Genomic DNA, 17,738 nt, shown 5'->3' on the forward strand with positions numbered 1-17,738 from the left:
AAATTTATCTCTACTAACTAAAATAATAGATTATCAGTAAAGACTGATAGTTCTTTCTTTTAGTTCAATGTTTTTCAATGTTTTGTTCAATGTTCTTTCTCCTTTACTATGGTTTGCTTGTCAGTTGTCTTAAAGTAATCATGTTTTATTATCACATTGACAATAGTAATACTTGTCACGTACAAGCTGGAGCTCAGCCAGCAAATATGTGAGAGGCCTCCCAAAACACAAGCTGCCCCCAAAACCCAAAAAACTAAGTCATCTTTAGCTAATTGTTTTAAGATAGGAAAAGACTATGGAGACTCAAAAGGTGAAGAAAAAAAAAGGCAAAAACCACTTTCTTTGTATTTCTGGTGAAACTGGCTTACATTAATTGCATAGGAATCTGAACTGGAACAGCACTGAGGATTCCCCACAGCCTAGTTCTCTGTAAGTCTCAGCCGTAACACTTAAAGCAGTAGCATTTCCATCTGCCTTCTGGAAAAAAAAAAAAGGAAAGAAAGAAAAGGTAAGGTTTTTTTCATCCAATAAATTTAGACTTTATTGTAGCTACTTTAGCAATAATTGTTAAAAGTCTAAGCAAACAAAATGCTTTATTCCAGTCAAAGGTAACAGGAGCCATATGAAATGAGTTAGCCTGTTTAATAGAAGGCATTTCCTCTGGAATTAGTTACTTGATATCTAGCCATGTTTATTATTCTATATAACACTCTTTCTGAAAGACACTTCTCTTTTACTATATAACACTCTTTCTGCTGCTCAGGAGACTTTTAATTAATAAAAGGGAAAATATTTCATATCAATTTTGATCATAAAATGTAGAACAAAAAATAGTCAAGACAACACAGTAGGGGTAAAGTATATGGGAACAGAGGAGAACAACAGTCTGATCTAAGCAAAATTACTAAGAAACACACATAAAACTGACACAGCCTGAACATTTTCAGTCCATGCATGACAACTTCAATTATACCATGGAGATTTTCAAACTTGTGGGCACATGGTATAAACTGGTCCAATTTACCTAACAGTGTGAATTCTGAAAGGCTACCTAAACCATACTTTCAAAGCGAATTAAGCTAAATCAGATCAGTGTCACTCCAGTTCTGAAGGAGTGTGTCCCCAAAACAAATCAATGCAGTCCAAGGCAACCAGCCTTTAGAAAGGCTGGTTTGGATACCTATCCCTGGAACAAAACTTGGTCATTTTAGCTAAGAAACCTAGGTACCACTGTGATTCTCTTGGCAGACAGCAACCTCAGAGATCTACTCTACAGAGTTAAGTCCTAAAGTGAGGTCTATACCTCTGATACTGTGATACTAAGGGGTTTCTGACAATAAAACCTACTTTTTTACCTATTGTTCTTTCAGCTGAGTTCAAAAGAACATTAAAATACTGGGCACCTATTAAACCCAGAGATGTTTTTCAGTGACCCACAAGTGACCCCTCAATATAAAAAAGCCTTTTATTAAGATGCAGGAGTTTAGGGTCCTAAGACTGATATGAGAAAAACAAAGATTACAGCCAAGGCCAGGCTGGCTGCATCTCTCCCTCTGCGGATCATAAGCTTGAGAGAACAGGTGAGTCCTGCAGTTCATCTGTTCTGTCACCTAATTTTGACTCTGTCAAACCCAGGAAGAAATGTCAGTAAACAGGGAAAGTCTATGAATGGCTCCAGAAACTACATCTTGTTTTTATATAGTTTTCTTTGAGTTGTTAACAGTCAGGCGCCACTACTGCTGAAACTTATGATTATTACAACCACAAACAGCCTTAGTGTCCAAAAAGATTCCCTTAGCTAGTTTAAGAAAATAACAGTCTAATCCGTAGAGAACAAAAAGTAACAACAGAAAAATCCCCAAAAGAATGAGAAATAGAAATATTAGAATGTAGTATTTAAAACTGGACTCTTGTAAATGAGTGCTCCAGATGTTCATCAAGAAGAGTTTTATAGAGTCCAAACAACAAAATGAACAGTGCACAACCTGTGGAAGGCTCCTACTAGCCTGGCTTACCAGCAGTTTAGGAGAAGAAAAGCTTTCACATTTGGCTTTTCAACAGCAGCAAAACTGTCTGACTGATGGCAAAGGACTGTGTTTACTGCTTGTGCAAATAGAGATTTGATGTTAGTTTTAACAGTCCTGGAACTATGTTCTGAAATCTAATGATCACAAGAGGTCTATCAAATTTAGTGTCTGCTCTCCAACAGCAGCAAGTACCAGATACATCATGCTGAAGTGCCAGAAACCCTAAAGCCAGCAGTTACGGAATAAACTTCACGTAAGGAAAAATGTTTTCCAAATCCCCACCACGCAGATAATTGGCTTCCCTGTGAAGCAGGATACCTCATATTCCCCCAGACTCGGTGCTTTTAATTTTTTTTTCCATATGATTCAATTTGTAACAACATAATCCTGTATTTTTTTTCATTCTGCATAAAAGTATCTACTTCCTTTCTAAAGTCTGTTTAATTCATGGCCTCAAAAATATCTTGTGCCATTGCATTCCACAATATTATGGTATCTGGTATCAAAAAGTTAGCCTTCCTTTAATTTTATAGCCTTTAAGTACACAAAATTTTCTACATTACAAAAGCTTAAGAAATATGCTGTTCTAAACTAGCTTCACTATAACACACATCTATATAACATTATAATCTTATATATTATAACTATCTTCCTTAAGATAAGCTTATCTTTTTTATCATTTTGGAGTACTTAATTGTCTAATTGCTTTCTAAATTAGTATCACTACCTATCTTTAAAATATTTCTATTTAGGCCATGTCCTTTTAAAGACAGCATAAAGACAGCAGAGTGGTCCAGGCAAGACTTTGGAGGATTAAAAAAGAGAGGATATTTATAACATCTCATTTGCTGGTTTTAACTGTGGCCGTCCCCTGAGCAGAAGTTAAAGCTGAGTTGTTCTTTCCTCTAGTGCACTAAAGGCAGGTTACATCCATGCATAAGTAGTTTAGTTCATTTCTGTCAGCAAAAACGCAGACCTCGGTCCTTCCCTTTTCAACTCCTGGGCTTGCATCCTTAGCTGGGCTTTTCCATGGGGCTGCAGGAATCTGCATTCCCATGGGAACGTGGGCCCCGTCAGCCTCTAGGGAAGTCAGGCCCGGCCCGGCTGCCTCCAGCCGCCAGCACCGAGGCCTCTCTCATCCCCAGGAGCCCAGGCTCCCAGCGAGCAGAAATAAGCGGTAGTTCAGGATGCCATGTGGATTTCCAAGCTGGTGGCCCTGGTCAGTCCCTGCTCTCCAGGGCAAGGTTGCCACACATGGGCCTTTGTTATTGTACACAACTTATCATTCGTGTGTAGATGAGGCTCCTTCACTCACAGTGGTTGTTCCAAAGTTTCCAACACTTCTCTGGCATTAGTTGCCGTTTGATCTCCAACCTACATTTACCCAGAAAGAGCATTTATACATTTGTCCTTTTGCCATTGCGGCTCTTTGGCTTCACCAATTCTTTCTTCTTCTGCTGCACATCCCTTGTCCCTGCAGCGCCAGCTTACCCTGCGGCTCCTGGGCTGCCATTTCACCCTGCGGTCAGGCCGCCATGCTGCCACATGGCCAGGCGCCATTTCGCCTCGCCAGGGACCCTCCCCTCGAGGTCCTGCCCGCCTTCCCGGGCTTGCTCGGAGCCCCGATCCCCATGCGGGGGCATCGAGGCACGGCCGAGCTGCGGCCAGGCTGGGCTCATCACACACCCGCCCGGGAGACTTTCGGCCCGGAACCTTCGTGGCGCGGCGCGTGTTCCCAGCCGGGACGAGCGGCCGAGCATCGCGCGGCGGCAGCGTCGGGCGCCTTGGAAACGGCCGGAAGGCGGGAGGGCCGCGGCGGCGGCGGCGGCGGCGGCGGCGGGAGGATGCTGAGCGCCGAGCGGCTCTCGCTGCCGGGGCCCGAGTACCTGGGTGAGGAGCGGGGCGGCGCTGGGCGGCCCCGGCCTCGCTGGCGGGGCGGGAGCGGCCCCCTGTCCGCCTGCGCGGGGGCTCTGCTGCGTGAGCAGCGCGGCCCCGATCAACGGCTCCCCACGGCGCCGTTTCTTTCTTCAACCGTCTGAAAGGCGGCTTGTGTTGCCGCCTGGTGCGGAGTGCGGGGCCAAGGGTTTTGTTTTTTGTCTGCTAACTAGAAACAAGCATGGTGGGGAGAAGGAATGAGCCTTTGGAGCATGCTCAAGCCAACGGTTTTTAATGTGAAACTCTTCAGTTGTAACCTCCTAGGATGAGCAGGCCGTTTGGCAATAAGGTTTATAAATATATATCCAAATCACTGTGGATTTTTCATTCCCCCACAATAAAAGAATTAGTGTGGGTTGGCTGCTTGTTCTGCCATTGTTTTGCTATCACTGTGGGTCCAAGTGGAGCAAGTGCAGCAAAACATTGCTGGCTTCCAGGAAAAAGACCTGCCTTGCGAGGGGCAGGCAGGAGAGTTTGGCCTGGGGAGTCTAGCAGAACTATGGATGGGTAGCGATGAAACTGCTTTTGCCAAGTGTCTTACTGTAATATACAGTGATGGTGGAAGATGTGTTTGAACAAAAGAGTAGTCTGATTCCTCTTGGAGTGTAATCTTCCTGGGCTTTTGTTGTGAGATTGCTGTTGTGCTGCTGTGTGCATGCCTGCTTAGCTGCAGTGCTCTTCTGCATTAAAGAAACTCAAGCTAGAACTAAGAGTTTGTCTGGTGCTCTGTGCAGGGTGATTAGTGCCCCTGCTTGAGCGGGGATGTTGGACTGGATGATCTCTAGAGGTGCCTTCCAACTCTCACCATTCTGTGATTATCCCAGGAGACTCTCTTTGCTGAAGTTCTTATTACTGATTTCAAATTTGGAGCTTATTCGGGTATTTGCGAACAGCATTGCAGAGTGCTATGTAGATACACCCTTTGATTTTGTGCCGCTCTATCACACTACGTCAGCATTTTCAACCTACGCTTTAACAGAGAGACTCAGAACTATTTCACAGACTTGCTCTAGGCTGAAACTTGCTTTTTTTTTTTTTTTTTAATGAGCCAACTTGATTTTAGGTTCATTAAACTGTTTTTAATGAAATAAGTCACTTAACATTTACTTGTGGGAAACTTGTCAGTAAGGATTAAATCACCCAAAACAATCTAGGAAGGATTCTTATAATGTAAGAACAAATAACCATTTTTTTATGTAAATCTGAAATTGAGAAATGAGGCTTCTGAGATATGTGCAAGGCTGCTAGGTACAGGCAGCGATAATAACCTCCTTAAACTGGGTATTCTTTTATCTCTGTTCTACATGCTGCTCTGCCATTCCCTTTTCATTTTCCTAAAATCTTCTAAACCATTCTGGCATTGGGATCAGAAAAAGACATATATACATGTCAGGTTGAGCAATAACTTGTGTAAGAGCATGTTCTGTTCATCACATAATATGTTCTTCTGTTTAAGTTGCAATATTCATTGTTTAGCCAAGGAAAAACGCCCACTTCCTTAGCTGTAAATGTCAGCAAGAATATATATATATTTCTATTTATGAGACTTTGTAACTTAACATTCTGCTCGCAGATTCTACTGACTGAAAGCAAAGGTTTTATTAGCAGAAAAGCAGTTAAAAAAAAAGAAAAACAAGAGTGCTTTCATAACATGTTTTAATGTTTTCTTACTTGACTTGGCTTTCTGAAATGGCTATTCTTTGGATTAAGAGAGAATCGCTCTCCATCTGTCCTATTGTGTGGCGCAAAGTCTTGTTAACCTTGTTGCCTGATGTGGGATTGTAAGCAATTGTGATAAACAAGTTTCACTTTCTGTACTTTCACTCTGAAGTTGTGTTGCCCGAGGCTGTTGAATAATGAGTCTCTGAGCCTCCCAAATCAATTGACGCTCGCTTTCCTCATGTAGGATGCGCAAACTAAACTTAATCTGTTTTCTTATTTTCCCTTCTCAAAACCAAAAATGGACTCTCAAGTAAAATGAGTGGCCAAAATAAAATTATGTGCTACTTGCTGCATTACTTTTTTTTCCTATTCGAGATCTTTCTTCCATTTCCAATTTGGTTGCTAAGAGCAATATGTGTTTAAAATGCATTCTAAGGCAAATAAAAGCAGTTGTGAGTTAAAGTAGAAAGGGACAAGGACAGACAAATCGAGCATTAAGATGAAAAATAGCTGCAGATTTTTGGTATAACAGGTTTCCTGGAAAACAAAAAACAAGAGGATGCGTGCAATGCCACAGTGATTGTGGGACAGCAGGTAGAAGACCAGAGATGACTCAGCAACAGGAAAGGTACTGAAGTCTGGAGGAGAGGCAGGGAAGGCCACTCTAAAGGAGTTGTAGCAGCTGGGATATTTTAAAGAACATTTTCACTGAATAGACAACATCTAATATTTGAAGCTGGGGATAGTGATGAAAATGTGTTTTACATTTGATGGATGAGACTGGAACTGCAGTAGGCAAAATGAAGCCTATTTGAGTCATTCTTGTTCATGCCTTCTTCATTATGGTTTAATAACTGGTGATTGCTCAGTTATTTATAGCAGGCAATGAAGCACTTAAAAGTCAGCTGCACAAGCAGAACAATAAACTGAAGCTTCAAATTGTAGGGTTTTTTTTTTCTCTTTTCTGTTACACAGAAGAGTTAGTAGTTTGTTGAAAATTTCTAAAGCTTTTTTTTTTTTTTTTTTCTTCCTCTGGTTTCTCTCTCTCTCCACCCACAACTCGAGGATGTGCTTTCTTTTCTTCCTGTGCCAATATAAGGCATGTAAGAACACAAATATTCTGGTAGGAAAATGCCTTATCTGTAAAGCATGGGGCTGTGAAGTGCCAGAAACAAGGTCCTGTTTCCTCATCTCTCTCGTAAGAGGTCCCAGGAGTAATGAGCATGAAGAACATTTGTTGTAGTGGCACTCTTATAAAATCAAAAATAGCTCTCAGCGGAGAATTTGGATAGTGGCTTCACAGACACCTAAAGTTTGCTTTTCTTCTGAACAGTACTAAGAAATACTGAGTTGGAAGCTGAATTGTTTTCTGTGACTGAAATAGTCAATGTATGTGCTACATTAGTAGCACATCTGAATTCAGATAAGATAGCTCAACATTTTTGCAATACCCATAGTCCAAAATAAGATATTTGCATTTCAGAGCAGTTGGCTATAATTTTATAGTCATATTTGACTGTGTATTACACTGTGTATCCAGTGTTAATGATAATGTATGCAGTTGTTCTGTTCTCTATTAAAATAAAAATCATCCCTTGGAAAAGTAAGCTTAGCTAAATAGTCATATGCTCAAGGCACACATAAGATATGTTTTAGATTTCTGCACTGTGGCTAGGATCTTGAGCAATTCTGTGTTGAAGCATTTTTACTTGTCTATTTGCTTTATTAGGTTACTACTTAGATTATTTATTTTTGATATCACAGTCATGATAGTATTTAATGTGTGCCTCTCTACATTCCAAACTATGCCACTTTGCTACGTAATAGAATAGAAAAAAAAAAACCATCTGCTGCTTTGATGACTTGTTGTTAATAATGCAGACACTTAAGATACCAAATATAAAATATATAAGGGCTTGAGAAAATTGATGGCTATAATCACAACTGATATGCTGAAATGAGTGTGTTTTCTGCAAGTTTTAAGACCTCCTCCTTACAGAATTCTCCTGACTTGTCATACAACACCAAGCTGTACACTCCTACATCTTCTATGCTTTCAAGCAAACCCTACCAATCTTAGCAAGCAAGGTAGTGGGGATTTTCTGTCTGTCTGTCTGTATTTCTTTCCGTCTTTCGAGGGTAGGCTTATACAATGAAATCAAACTGTGTCCAGTCTTAGGATATTGTGTGGGCAAACTGAAATAGGTGTCATGGTCTGTGATTAGTGTGTCGATTGACTTTTTTTTTTTTTTGGTTTTGTTGTTGAAAGTGGTTTCGAAGTTGTGAGCATACAGAATACTTTATAGTTGGATTGTATGGCCACTTAGCCTGAGTTCCTGAATATGAACATATCTGACATTGCAGCGTTATCTCTGGTATGACCAACTCTACTTGTGCTTTGTTATATGTTCTGTCCCTTAAAAAAAAAAAAAAAAAAAAAAAAGTTGAGGTTAATAGAAAATCAGGCTGTCAAGTCTTGCAAAGCCATCAGGAACTCCAGCTGTACAACAATTCAGCTTTGGGTTTGATTGTTTTGTTTATATCTCTTGTTCAGTCTGTTCCCTAGTGATATCTGAAGTGATTAGAAAGATCATCTTGAAATTCAATTAACGCTGAAAAAACCATCCAGAGTACACAGGATTCTGTTCTTGCAGGTTGTATCCTTGCCACTCCCTCTCACTTTTAACTTTTTTTTTTTCTTTTTTTTTTTTTGTTTTGTTTTGTGTTTTGATAATGATTGCATGAAATTGGACTTGTGTTGCTATAGATGTGTATTTCCAGTGTGTGGAAATACAGTACTGTCTTTAGTTCAGTTCCAATTTAAAATAAACCCTATAGTGTATTTATCCATTACTTTTTACGTGCTGTTAGAGATTTAAAAACAACAAATAACTCAAAAATACATTGCAGCGTGTAATGCTCTTGAACTTCTGATAATTGAAATGAGTTATAAAATTAATTGCATCAAGTTGTATTTTTTCAGCACTGAAAGAGGACCTAAATAATAAAAATATTCTCATTACTCAGGGCTGCTCACTTCTGGTTTTTCAACACCTTCTGCTATGTCAGGAATAAACCAGCCACCAAAAAAGCTCTTTTATGTACATATAGTACAAATTGTTCTGGAAGACAGCTCATGTTCCAGAGGAAGATATCTCTTGGAAGAGTTGAGCAATATCACAACTAGCTGAGCTACTTGAAAATTAAAGGCTTGCCACTGCTCTAGGGTGCTGTTTTGAGCAAGGTGTGTTTGGTGACCTTCAGTGGGATGTGTTTTAGCACTCTATACTTGTTTATTCCAATCATACTCTTTCTTCATCAGGTTCAGCATGAACAGGTTCATTTTCTTCTGCAGCACCTGCTACTAGTTTTGTTACATCTTCTGGCCATGCCATGTTTACTGTTCCTTCTTGGGAAGTGTCTGCTAGAGTGATCTTCAGGTTTTCTTGTCTGCATTTTATAAAAGGCAAACTTGTTAGATAGAGAAGCTTCCTATTGATGTAGCATTAGGGAGATGGAACTAAAGGATTAAAACTAAGAAACTAATGTGTAAAAGATTTAATGTGGCTAACATGATCATTTTGCAAATGCATGCTGGCATGCAACTAATGCAAATGGTACCTACAAGGTGATAATCCTCTCCATTTCTGAGCACTGCTGGTCATTAAAAGTATTGCATGTATACAACATGGTTATTTAAGGTGATGGGGATTTCCCTCTCCCTCCTGAATTTATGACTTTGAGAATTTTAGTGCATATATTGTTTCATAATATTTGCTTTAGACATCTATTTTCCTTCAAAGTTTTTCAAGTATCAACATTTGTTCTTATAATATTTATAATCAAAACAACAAATTAGCAGGAATGTTTGTTCTTACAAGAAGACTGGAACAAGTCTTCCAATGGCTTCTAAAAAGACTGTTTTTACTATTTGATATAAATACGCTCAAGTGATTTGGTATAGTTATGACTAGATGAAATTAGCAGTGATTAAGTGTAATCAGTTGTAGTAAGGCACCTAGAGACTGCGGCTTGACTGTGGATATAATCCTTTTTCTTTTTTGCCTTTTACTTGTAAGCTGGAAGAAAATGTAATGTTGCTTGCTCTGGCCATGCTTGAATTGAACAGCCACTGTTCTACTCAGAAATTGGTTCAGAGCCAAAAGTGCATTAATTCCCAAATTCACTTTGAGCCTGGGGCATGTGAGGATTGGAGGGAAAGCTGGCAGTGCCGCCAGAGGCTGTTCTCCTAAAGAAAGCGTGGCAGCCGCTGGTTCTGGTTCCTCCCAACCGAGCAGAGCCTAGAAGTGTAACGTCGCTGTTGGTGGTTCAGAGATAAGAATTAAATAACGCTGTGTAAATATATCTGCTTAGCATCAGGTCTTGGGTTGTCAGGAGACTCCTCTGTAAGCTTTTGCTGTCAGGTCTTTCTGTGGAAGCTGCCCTGTAGCTTTCAAAAATGGCAGTGAACAGTAGCACCTGCCAAAAGAGCATGGCAGGGACACTTAATAACTGTTGGGGGCAGTTGTATGGGCTTTCAGGGAGGAACTTAGCAAATACGGGTTGCTTGTCCTGTTAACATGGAAGGTTTCCTTTGAGCAGGGCGCAGAGTCTTTGTTGCATAGCTTTGAGTGACCAGTCTTGATCTGAGGCGTTTGGAGACTATTGAAGCTTCTTTCTTTCTTTCTTATTGTCTGCTGCACTGACAAACTACAATGCAATTAATTCTTCGTTTGTCACTTTCTTGTTGTCATTGTTGAGAAAGACATGCTCTCTGTGGACTGTATTAAATCGGAGAGGTGCTAAAAAGTGGGTATCCAGGTCTTCTATGCTCTTTGTAAAGCATAAGCATAGATGTAGCTATGAAAGCATAAGACGTAGATTTTACTTAGTGGTGGAACTGAATATTGAGCCATGAGTTTGCCTGTTATACAGTGTTCCTACTGAAAAAAAGTATTATATCCATCAGTGAGGTCATATTGGTATTCTGGTATCTGGAGTTACCCACTGAAGTATGTGATTTAATTTGATGGAAGGTTTGATTTTTTTCTCTCGTGTTGTCCTGGATTAGGCATGTTATAAAGACAGAGCAAATGCAGACTCTCACTAGTGATGTACAGAGAAACAGTAATGTGTGTTGTAACCTTGTCCTACTGTCCCTGAATTCTCCCGCATGGACCACTGCTGCCTGCGTGTTCTCCTCACTTCATGAAGGCAAGGGCTGGGCTGAGCAGCCCATTGCTCTTTACACCCTTGCCTTCCCTCTCCAGTCAGGTATTGGAGCAGAACTGAGCAGCTTTGGAGGTCCTAGGAGGGGTGTGAGTGAAAGGAGGCTGAGCAGTGGAGGAAAGAGGTAGGCAAGGCCCTGTAGTCTAAAGAGGCAGGGGAAGGCTAGTGCCATCTTGTACTAAGTGAAACCCCCAAGGATAGATCTTTAGCTTGGTGAGATTGGGATAACTCCTGCAATGTGAGGAGGGCTGAGAAAGAAAATCTTAATCAATGTGCCCTGACCCTTTTTCCAAGAAGCTTAATAGCATCGTAACACTTTCTGGTCTCAGTTCTTCCAAAATTCAAAATGCTTTTGCCCATCCACTAGTAGGATGCAGCTCAGACACTCGCAGTGTTGCTGTATAGTTGTGAAGTGAGCCTCCAAAACAGGAGCAGTGGGTACACCCATGCATTGGTATCTACCTGAGCTTTCAAAGAGGCAGAAACAGTCTTAGAAACCTATGAACTACCTTATTTATTTTACACAGGAGCCCCATGGACTTATTTATAACTCCGTGTTTGCATAAATAGGTAATGTTCCAATATGATTCCAGAGTTTGTTATGGAAAGTACCATTTGTAGAAGTTATGGAGCTACCACTTTGCTCTTGCCAGACTCCTGGCATTTTATTATGCCTCTTTGGCCTGCTGGAACCTGCCTGGAAATTACATTTTAGTCTGTGACTTCTCTGTGTAGGATAGAGTTGGTTCAGTTATACCCCTTGTACCGCTCCATGGAACTAGGCAGCAGGCGAACAGGAAGCCAGAGCTGGAATTTGGTTTGGCAGGGTGCGCTGTGCTCCCTGGAAAAGAGCACAGTAGTAGAAGAGCCAAAGAGAGAGCCTTCTGGAGTAGCCTGCAAGTGCTGTTTTTCTTTCAGCTTCTCCACTCACCAGCTCTTCCCACCCTGAAGCCTCACCTACTTTTCTGGGAAATATGGAGAGAAGTGCTTTGCCAGGATCCTTGGACCAGGCAACAAAAAGCTTAGCAGAAATATCCTTCTAGGAAATTACTGAATTTCTATAACAGTGCCTGTATTCAACTGTGACCCAAATATATTTGTTGGTGCTTTTAACTGTGGCAAAGATGTCCCTGAAATTGTGTGTTAAAGGTTAACTTCATCTCCGGGAGCAGACTCAGAGGTTTAAGCTTTAGAGGCCAGTCTTCCTGTGCTGTGAAGTGCAGCGGGACAGCCGCCTGGTCCCCTAGGTTTTTAGTGGGGAGGTTAATAATTCTACAGTGGTGAAATATAACAGAAATTTTCTTTCATTGGTAAGGGCCTCCCCAAAAATTTTAGAGAATGGCTTTACAGTTGAGAGTGAACTTCTTGCAGATCAGGATGACTGAAGGCCTGTTTGCTAGTGCAGGATTAATGTGGTACCACTGACAGCTCAAGAGGGGCTGGGAGGGACGTTTCTCAGTGGAAGATGGGCTGCATAATGAAGAGGGAGGAAAGATGAGCTGAAATGAAGCTTCCCCGATGCTGTTATCTTAAGATTCACTGAGCTGCACGACTCATTCCTCCCTCGGGGGACACAGGTGCGAAGAGCTATTTTTCTTTAATCACTCACATAAATTTAATTTATTCCCTTGCATTAAAATAATTAAATAAAGCAACGCCCTGTATCTTTTTATTGCCAGATAATATCTTTGAACCTTTGGCTTACCATTTTGCTATCAGCTGCAAGGTATTTTCCAGGGTGTGCTTAACCAATTTTACCATTGTCCTGAAAAGTGTTCTAGGCAGAGAAATCCCCTGATAGCAATCAATGTTCATATGAACTTTTAATCATTGTATCCACTGGGAATAGTCATTTCCGGGTTTCTCTTGAAGTCCACCTGCCCCACACTAAGATGAAAGGGACTTCCATGCTGTGCATCAAGTGGTGCAAGCCTGACACTTACCAGGATATTAAGCACAAATTAAAATGGTTTGATGAATATTGATATGGGTCTGAGGTTGGCCAGTTACTGATGAGGGGATGATGCTGCCAAGGCTGGAACAGGCTGGCAGGGAGCAAGAACAGTTTTTGCCTTTCCTGTATCCCCAGAGGGTTTTTTCCTGCTCTTTTTAGGACACGACACTACATGCAAAGGCACAGCAGCATACGTGATTGGGATGGAGGTGTGTGCTTTGGGAACAGGGTTTGTGTGCTTTCCAGGTTAGGAATGATTTTCCTGGGTTCGTTGTGACTTGTCTTCTGCTTGTTGAACTTGTAGTTTTGGAAAGCCTGCTGCCTGCTAGCTGGCGCACCACCCCACGCGCGGCTCTTTGTTGCGCCGAGTTGGTTTCTAGCCAAAAACATCAAAGGAGCTCAGTGGCAAAGCTGCACTGTTTCCTTTCTGGTAAATACTTGCCTTGTATAGAGCCTGCCCCCAGTGGAAGCAGTGAAATGGTTTAATGTTGAACCAAACTGTCTCTGCTCTGAGGTCTTCCTACAGGTGTGTGGCATTCTTTGGTTAGGCGCTGGCAGGTCTGCCACTGCTGGAACTTCCTTAGGTCCTGTTTAGGCAGCTGTCTGAGGCTGTCTATTGAGCTCTATGAGTATCTTTTGGCATTGAAATCCGCTCCACATTTGCCACCCCAAGAATCCTCGTTGCTGCTTGTGTGGAAACAGATGTGCTTTGACCTTTAGAAAAAAGCTCTACAGAATAACCTTGGAGATACTTGACTTCAGTAAGGGAAGAGAACCCCTTCAGCTGTGTAACAACCCTGCTGATGCAGCATTGACAAGCTGTATAGGAAAGGCGACTGCGATTCAGAGGGCAGGAACTTCTTCTAAATGTGCACTTCCAGAAGGGCAGTCTCACAAGCACTTCTCTTTCTTCACTGCCAGAATCTCAGGAGGTTTTAAAAGTGGCTAGCACTGTTAGTGTCTAAATTTCTATAGCTGGGTTAAAAAAAAAAAAAAAAAAAAAACCAAGAATTAACTCAGGAGTTACACTGTCCATATATGCGAGTATAAAACCTGTGCTCTTTGAAAGAGCAAATGCTGGTTGGCTTTTTGTGTAAAGCCCATATAGCCTGGCCTGGCTCTGGGCTTTGCAGGCCCCATGTATTCTAATTTCTGTCTCTTACTGTCTTTTGTTTGCAGCTCAAAGACATGTCCTCACGTACATGGAGGATGCAGTGAGCCAGCTGCTGGAGAACAGAGAAGATATTAGTCAGTATGGCATTGCCAGGTTCTTCACTGAATAGTAAGTACATCAGGACACTGCCAGTAGGGCCAGCCTGAGGGAGGCCTTTGGAAACAGGCAGGGTACATGGAGAATGGAACTGGACACATGCTGACTATATCCACATGCGAATGTGGATTTCACCGTGTTTGCCAGGGGCTGCCCAAGTACATTTCAGAGACATGCATGGGTTTCCTACAGTTCAGCTTCTCTCTGTGGTTCACTCACATGAATCAGTTGCTTTGGGCAACAGAGCTTTCAGAAAGCATATGGAAGACCAAATTCTGCTTAGTTTAATGAGACTGTTAGCCCACATCAAAAGCAGGAACTACGTTTGACTTCAATACCACTCATTTTTCCTTATTCTGAGTTTGAATTTGGACTGTTTTGTCTCCTTGTATGCTTGTTATCCTGTTGAATGCTTTAATAGGTCCCCACCTCCTCCTTGATAACCTGCATCATCTTAAATGATATGTTAAGAGTGACTAGCGCAGAGAACTTCTTGCTCCTAATTTGGGAAGATGTCTCGGGGAAGAACCTTGTACCAATCTTCAGTGTGGTTGATGTTGACTCAGTTTGTTGCTGCATGTTTTGCGAACATATTATCTTGTACAATGGTTAGAACTCTGCCAGGTATCTGCTTTAAAATTCTGTAGGTAATGGATGTGCTTGCAATGGGTATATGCTTCAAAATATTTTTGATGCCCACCTGAAAATCTTTGCTTTCTTGATTTTTTTTTCTTGTTTTTTTCCTGATAACTTCTTCCAAGGCAAATCAGTCTGGAGAGAATTTCACAACCAACCCTGTACTGCAGCAGGGGAAGAGAATCTTGAAGTATTGAATTACCTTTCTTCTTCAGCTGACTTGAGAAGAGGGTTTTTTTTGTTTGTTTTTAATTTTGCTTTTTAGCTGTCTGTCTAATCTTCAAATGAGATCTAATTTTTTAATTTGAGTGACAACTGCCTGGACAGTTTACGTTACATTTTCCTGCCTCATATTTTAAACTAGCAGATAACTGAGATTTTCACTAGTTAATGTATAGCTACAATAGTAAGATCGAGTTGGGACTCTTAAAGCAAATTTGTTTTGAGATCGGATAACAAGCTAGCCAAGACCAGTGTGCTCTGACCATGCTGGGCAGAGGCAATAAGGAAGGGGCCATCTTGCTACTACTGTTTGTGTAACAGTTCTTTTAAATAGATGGCATTGCAACAGGAGAAGAGAGTTTCCTGGTAGTACTATTTTCTTTTTGCTCTCAACAAAGTACTTTTAACTTTCCCTCAGAGTGAATCATCCACATTATAAAATCTGGAAGATGCCGGCAGTGGTTCAGTGGATAAAGACAGTTTTACAAGAGGTACTGAACAAAATATCAAGGTTGTTTAGTTTTACTATTAACTTCAGTGTAACTAAAATGAATACTCACTTCAAAGGATCTTATAAATCTATTTTAGAGGGCAACAATACTTGGTAATGCATGGATTTTGTAAGAGGATTGATTTTTTTTTTCCCCTGTTTGTTAGGTACTCTTACTCAAACTCTCAAAGTGCATTCCCTTTCTATAGGCCCACAGTAAAGAAGTACATTGCATCAGGACTGAAACACTTGTTTCCATGTTCTGTGCAAGTAGCAGTGGTGGCAGCTGCTGCTAAATGAGAGTTGTGGGGAATCAGTCATTGGCTGTAGGCACTGGGGTTGAAAGAAGGCAAAGCACTGTGATTGGGAATCGTGATACTCCATCTTATGTAGGTGACTTCCCAAGTAATTCTGAGATTAATCAACTGAAAAATCCTCTGTAAACAAGAGCTCAAGAAAGATAAAGAGGGCAACTGTAATGACCTCCACCCACTCACCAGATTTGCTTGCCAGAGTTGAAGACAAGGTGGCTCTGAAAGACCCAGTTGAAATTGTCATTCAGGCTTCTTTCCAGATCAGATTTGGTTTGCACCTGCTTTCAGACTGACACCTCAGGGCCTTTTCTAAACTTCTGATCATACATACTTTAAAAAAGTGGTGAACAAAGAAGTCTTCCACAGTTTTTGAAATGGCTCACAATAGTTTCGTACAATATTTCTTCATCATGACCTGACAAGCACCCTCTCCTCTGCTTCTATTTCTCTTCTGCCTTTGAAAGAATAAACAATAATTCCTGACTGTTATAGCAAACAAAAATGGCAATATTTATTATTATAAATATGAAGCCACCATAGAACATTGCTCTTAGGCACTAGAGATCATGTTTTCTTTAGTTATTTTCAAATGAAGATGTGAATTTCCATTATAGAATTGCAGTCACACTGATTCCTCCATGGAGCTTGTTTTCTTGAAAGACAGAAAAATACTCAGGATTTGTTCTCTCTGGGAGCCATGCAGACCTGTGCCCATCTTTTTTAATGGTATGGCCGGAGTTCAGCAGGAAACAGTGCCTCTGTACCAAAGCACAGGTAGGCTCGGTAATTTTGAGAGCGGTGAAACTCTTAACGTATGAAATGTGGGAGTCTTTCTTTAAAGTGGAGAATAAATTATCAGAAATTTGGATGTAGATATAATCAAAACAGGAAGTTTCCTATTATGAAAATGCCATCCTTTCTGGCTCCTAGACTTAGCCATGAGCCCTCTCTCACTGCCCCATGGAATTCTATTCCTCTTCCAACGTCAGCGTTTGCTCAGGCTCCACTGTGGAGGCTGCGCTTGTGTTGGACTGCTCTGCCAAGCAAATCAGCTTGATCTTGATTTTTAGTTTTAATCTCAGTAGCTTTGAACTCAAAGATAGCTTGTGAGATTCCACAGGGATTTGTGTCTACTCTCCCAGTCTTTTCCTTGATGCAAGTTATTCTAGGTGAGAGGATTGGCTCATTTTGAAGTATGCTCCTTCAGGTGGAGGGGCTTGGTATTAGGGAGTCCCATTTTTCAGTGTTCTTTTCCTACTTATGCTCACGTAGAGAATTCACAAACTCAAAGGTTAAAAGTCTATCGGGTATGTCCAAACAAGAGATGTGTGTATTTTTGTTGGTGTTGTTTTGTTTGTTTTTAAAATGTATATGGGATTGGGATAAGACATTAATTTCTGTAATTTTGCAGAAAAGAATCAAGTTAGTGTATCAAAGAGAAGTATTCTCCAAACTGTCTTCAGGGTACTACACTTTCCAGCAGAGTGGTGCTCCATGGACATGTCATGAATTCATCAGTGACGAGCAGTTGTGTTCTTTCCAACAAGAATCACAGTGCCACACCTTTACCATGTCACTTCAAGTCCTTATAATAGCTGTAGCAGCTATTTTATGGGTAATCAGTATTGTGAAAATAAGCAGTTTATGCTGGGTTTGTTCTTTATTTGAGTAAGATTTCAGAGTTGGAAGTTATATGATCACATGGCTGTATACAGATCAAGCAGTAAGTGTTCTGTTAGACAGTGACTGGTTTCTAGTTTGGCAGATTAAATTGGGTATGTATGACACTGCTGTCCACAGCCTAGCGCTGGAATTACTGATGGCAGAAGGCTACGCTTCATCTCTACAGCTCTCTTTCCAGAATATTTCTTAGTCTTTGAGAATATTTTTTTCTCCCTTTATTCCATTGTTAATTTTTCCCATGTGGGAAAGCAGATGTCCACATCTGCTTTCAATCTTGAGAGTTCCTTGAGGCTCCCCTCATCTGACTCACTCCTAA

The 17,738-nt window shown here is 41.0% G+C and overlaps 1 protein-coding gene across 1 annotated transcript in view; it reads left to right on the plus strand.

Annotated features, from left to right (window-relative positions):
- Positions 1 to 3,787: 3,787 nt before the first annotated feature.
- CSTPP1 (centriolar satellite-associated tubulin polyglutamylase complex regulator 1) overlaps positions 3,788 to 17,738 on the plus strand; it is a 76,399-nt gene continuing 62,448 nt past the window's right edge. Inside the window, exons 1-2 of the mRNA XM_088520544.1 lie at positions 3,788 to 3,917; positions 13,987 to 14,089. Coding sequence (XP_088376670.1) covers positions 3,872 to 3,917; positions 13,987 to 14,089 — 149 coding nt within the window. The 5' untranslated portion in view covers positions 3,788 to 3,871. The remainder of the gene's footprint in view (positions 3,918 to 13,986; positions 14,090 to 17,738) is intronic.

This window comes from Tinamus guttatus, unplaced genomic scaffold, assembly GCF_059628265.1.
Source record: "Tinamus guttatus ecotype Peru unplaced genomic scaffold, ASM5962826v1 Tinamus_guttatus_pri_ptg000089l, whole genome shotgun sequence".
NCBI lineage: Eukaryota > Metazoa > Chordata > Aves > Tinamiformes > Tinamidae > Tinamus > Tinamus guttatus.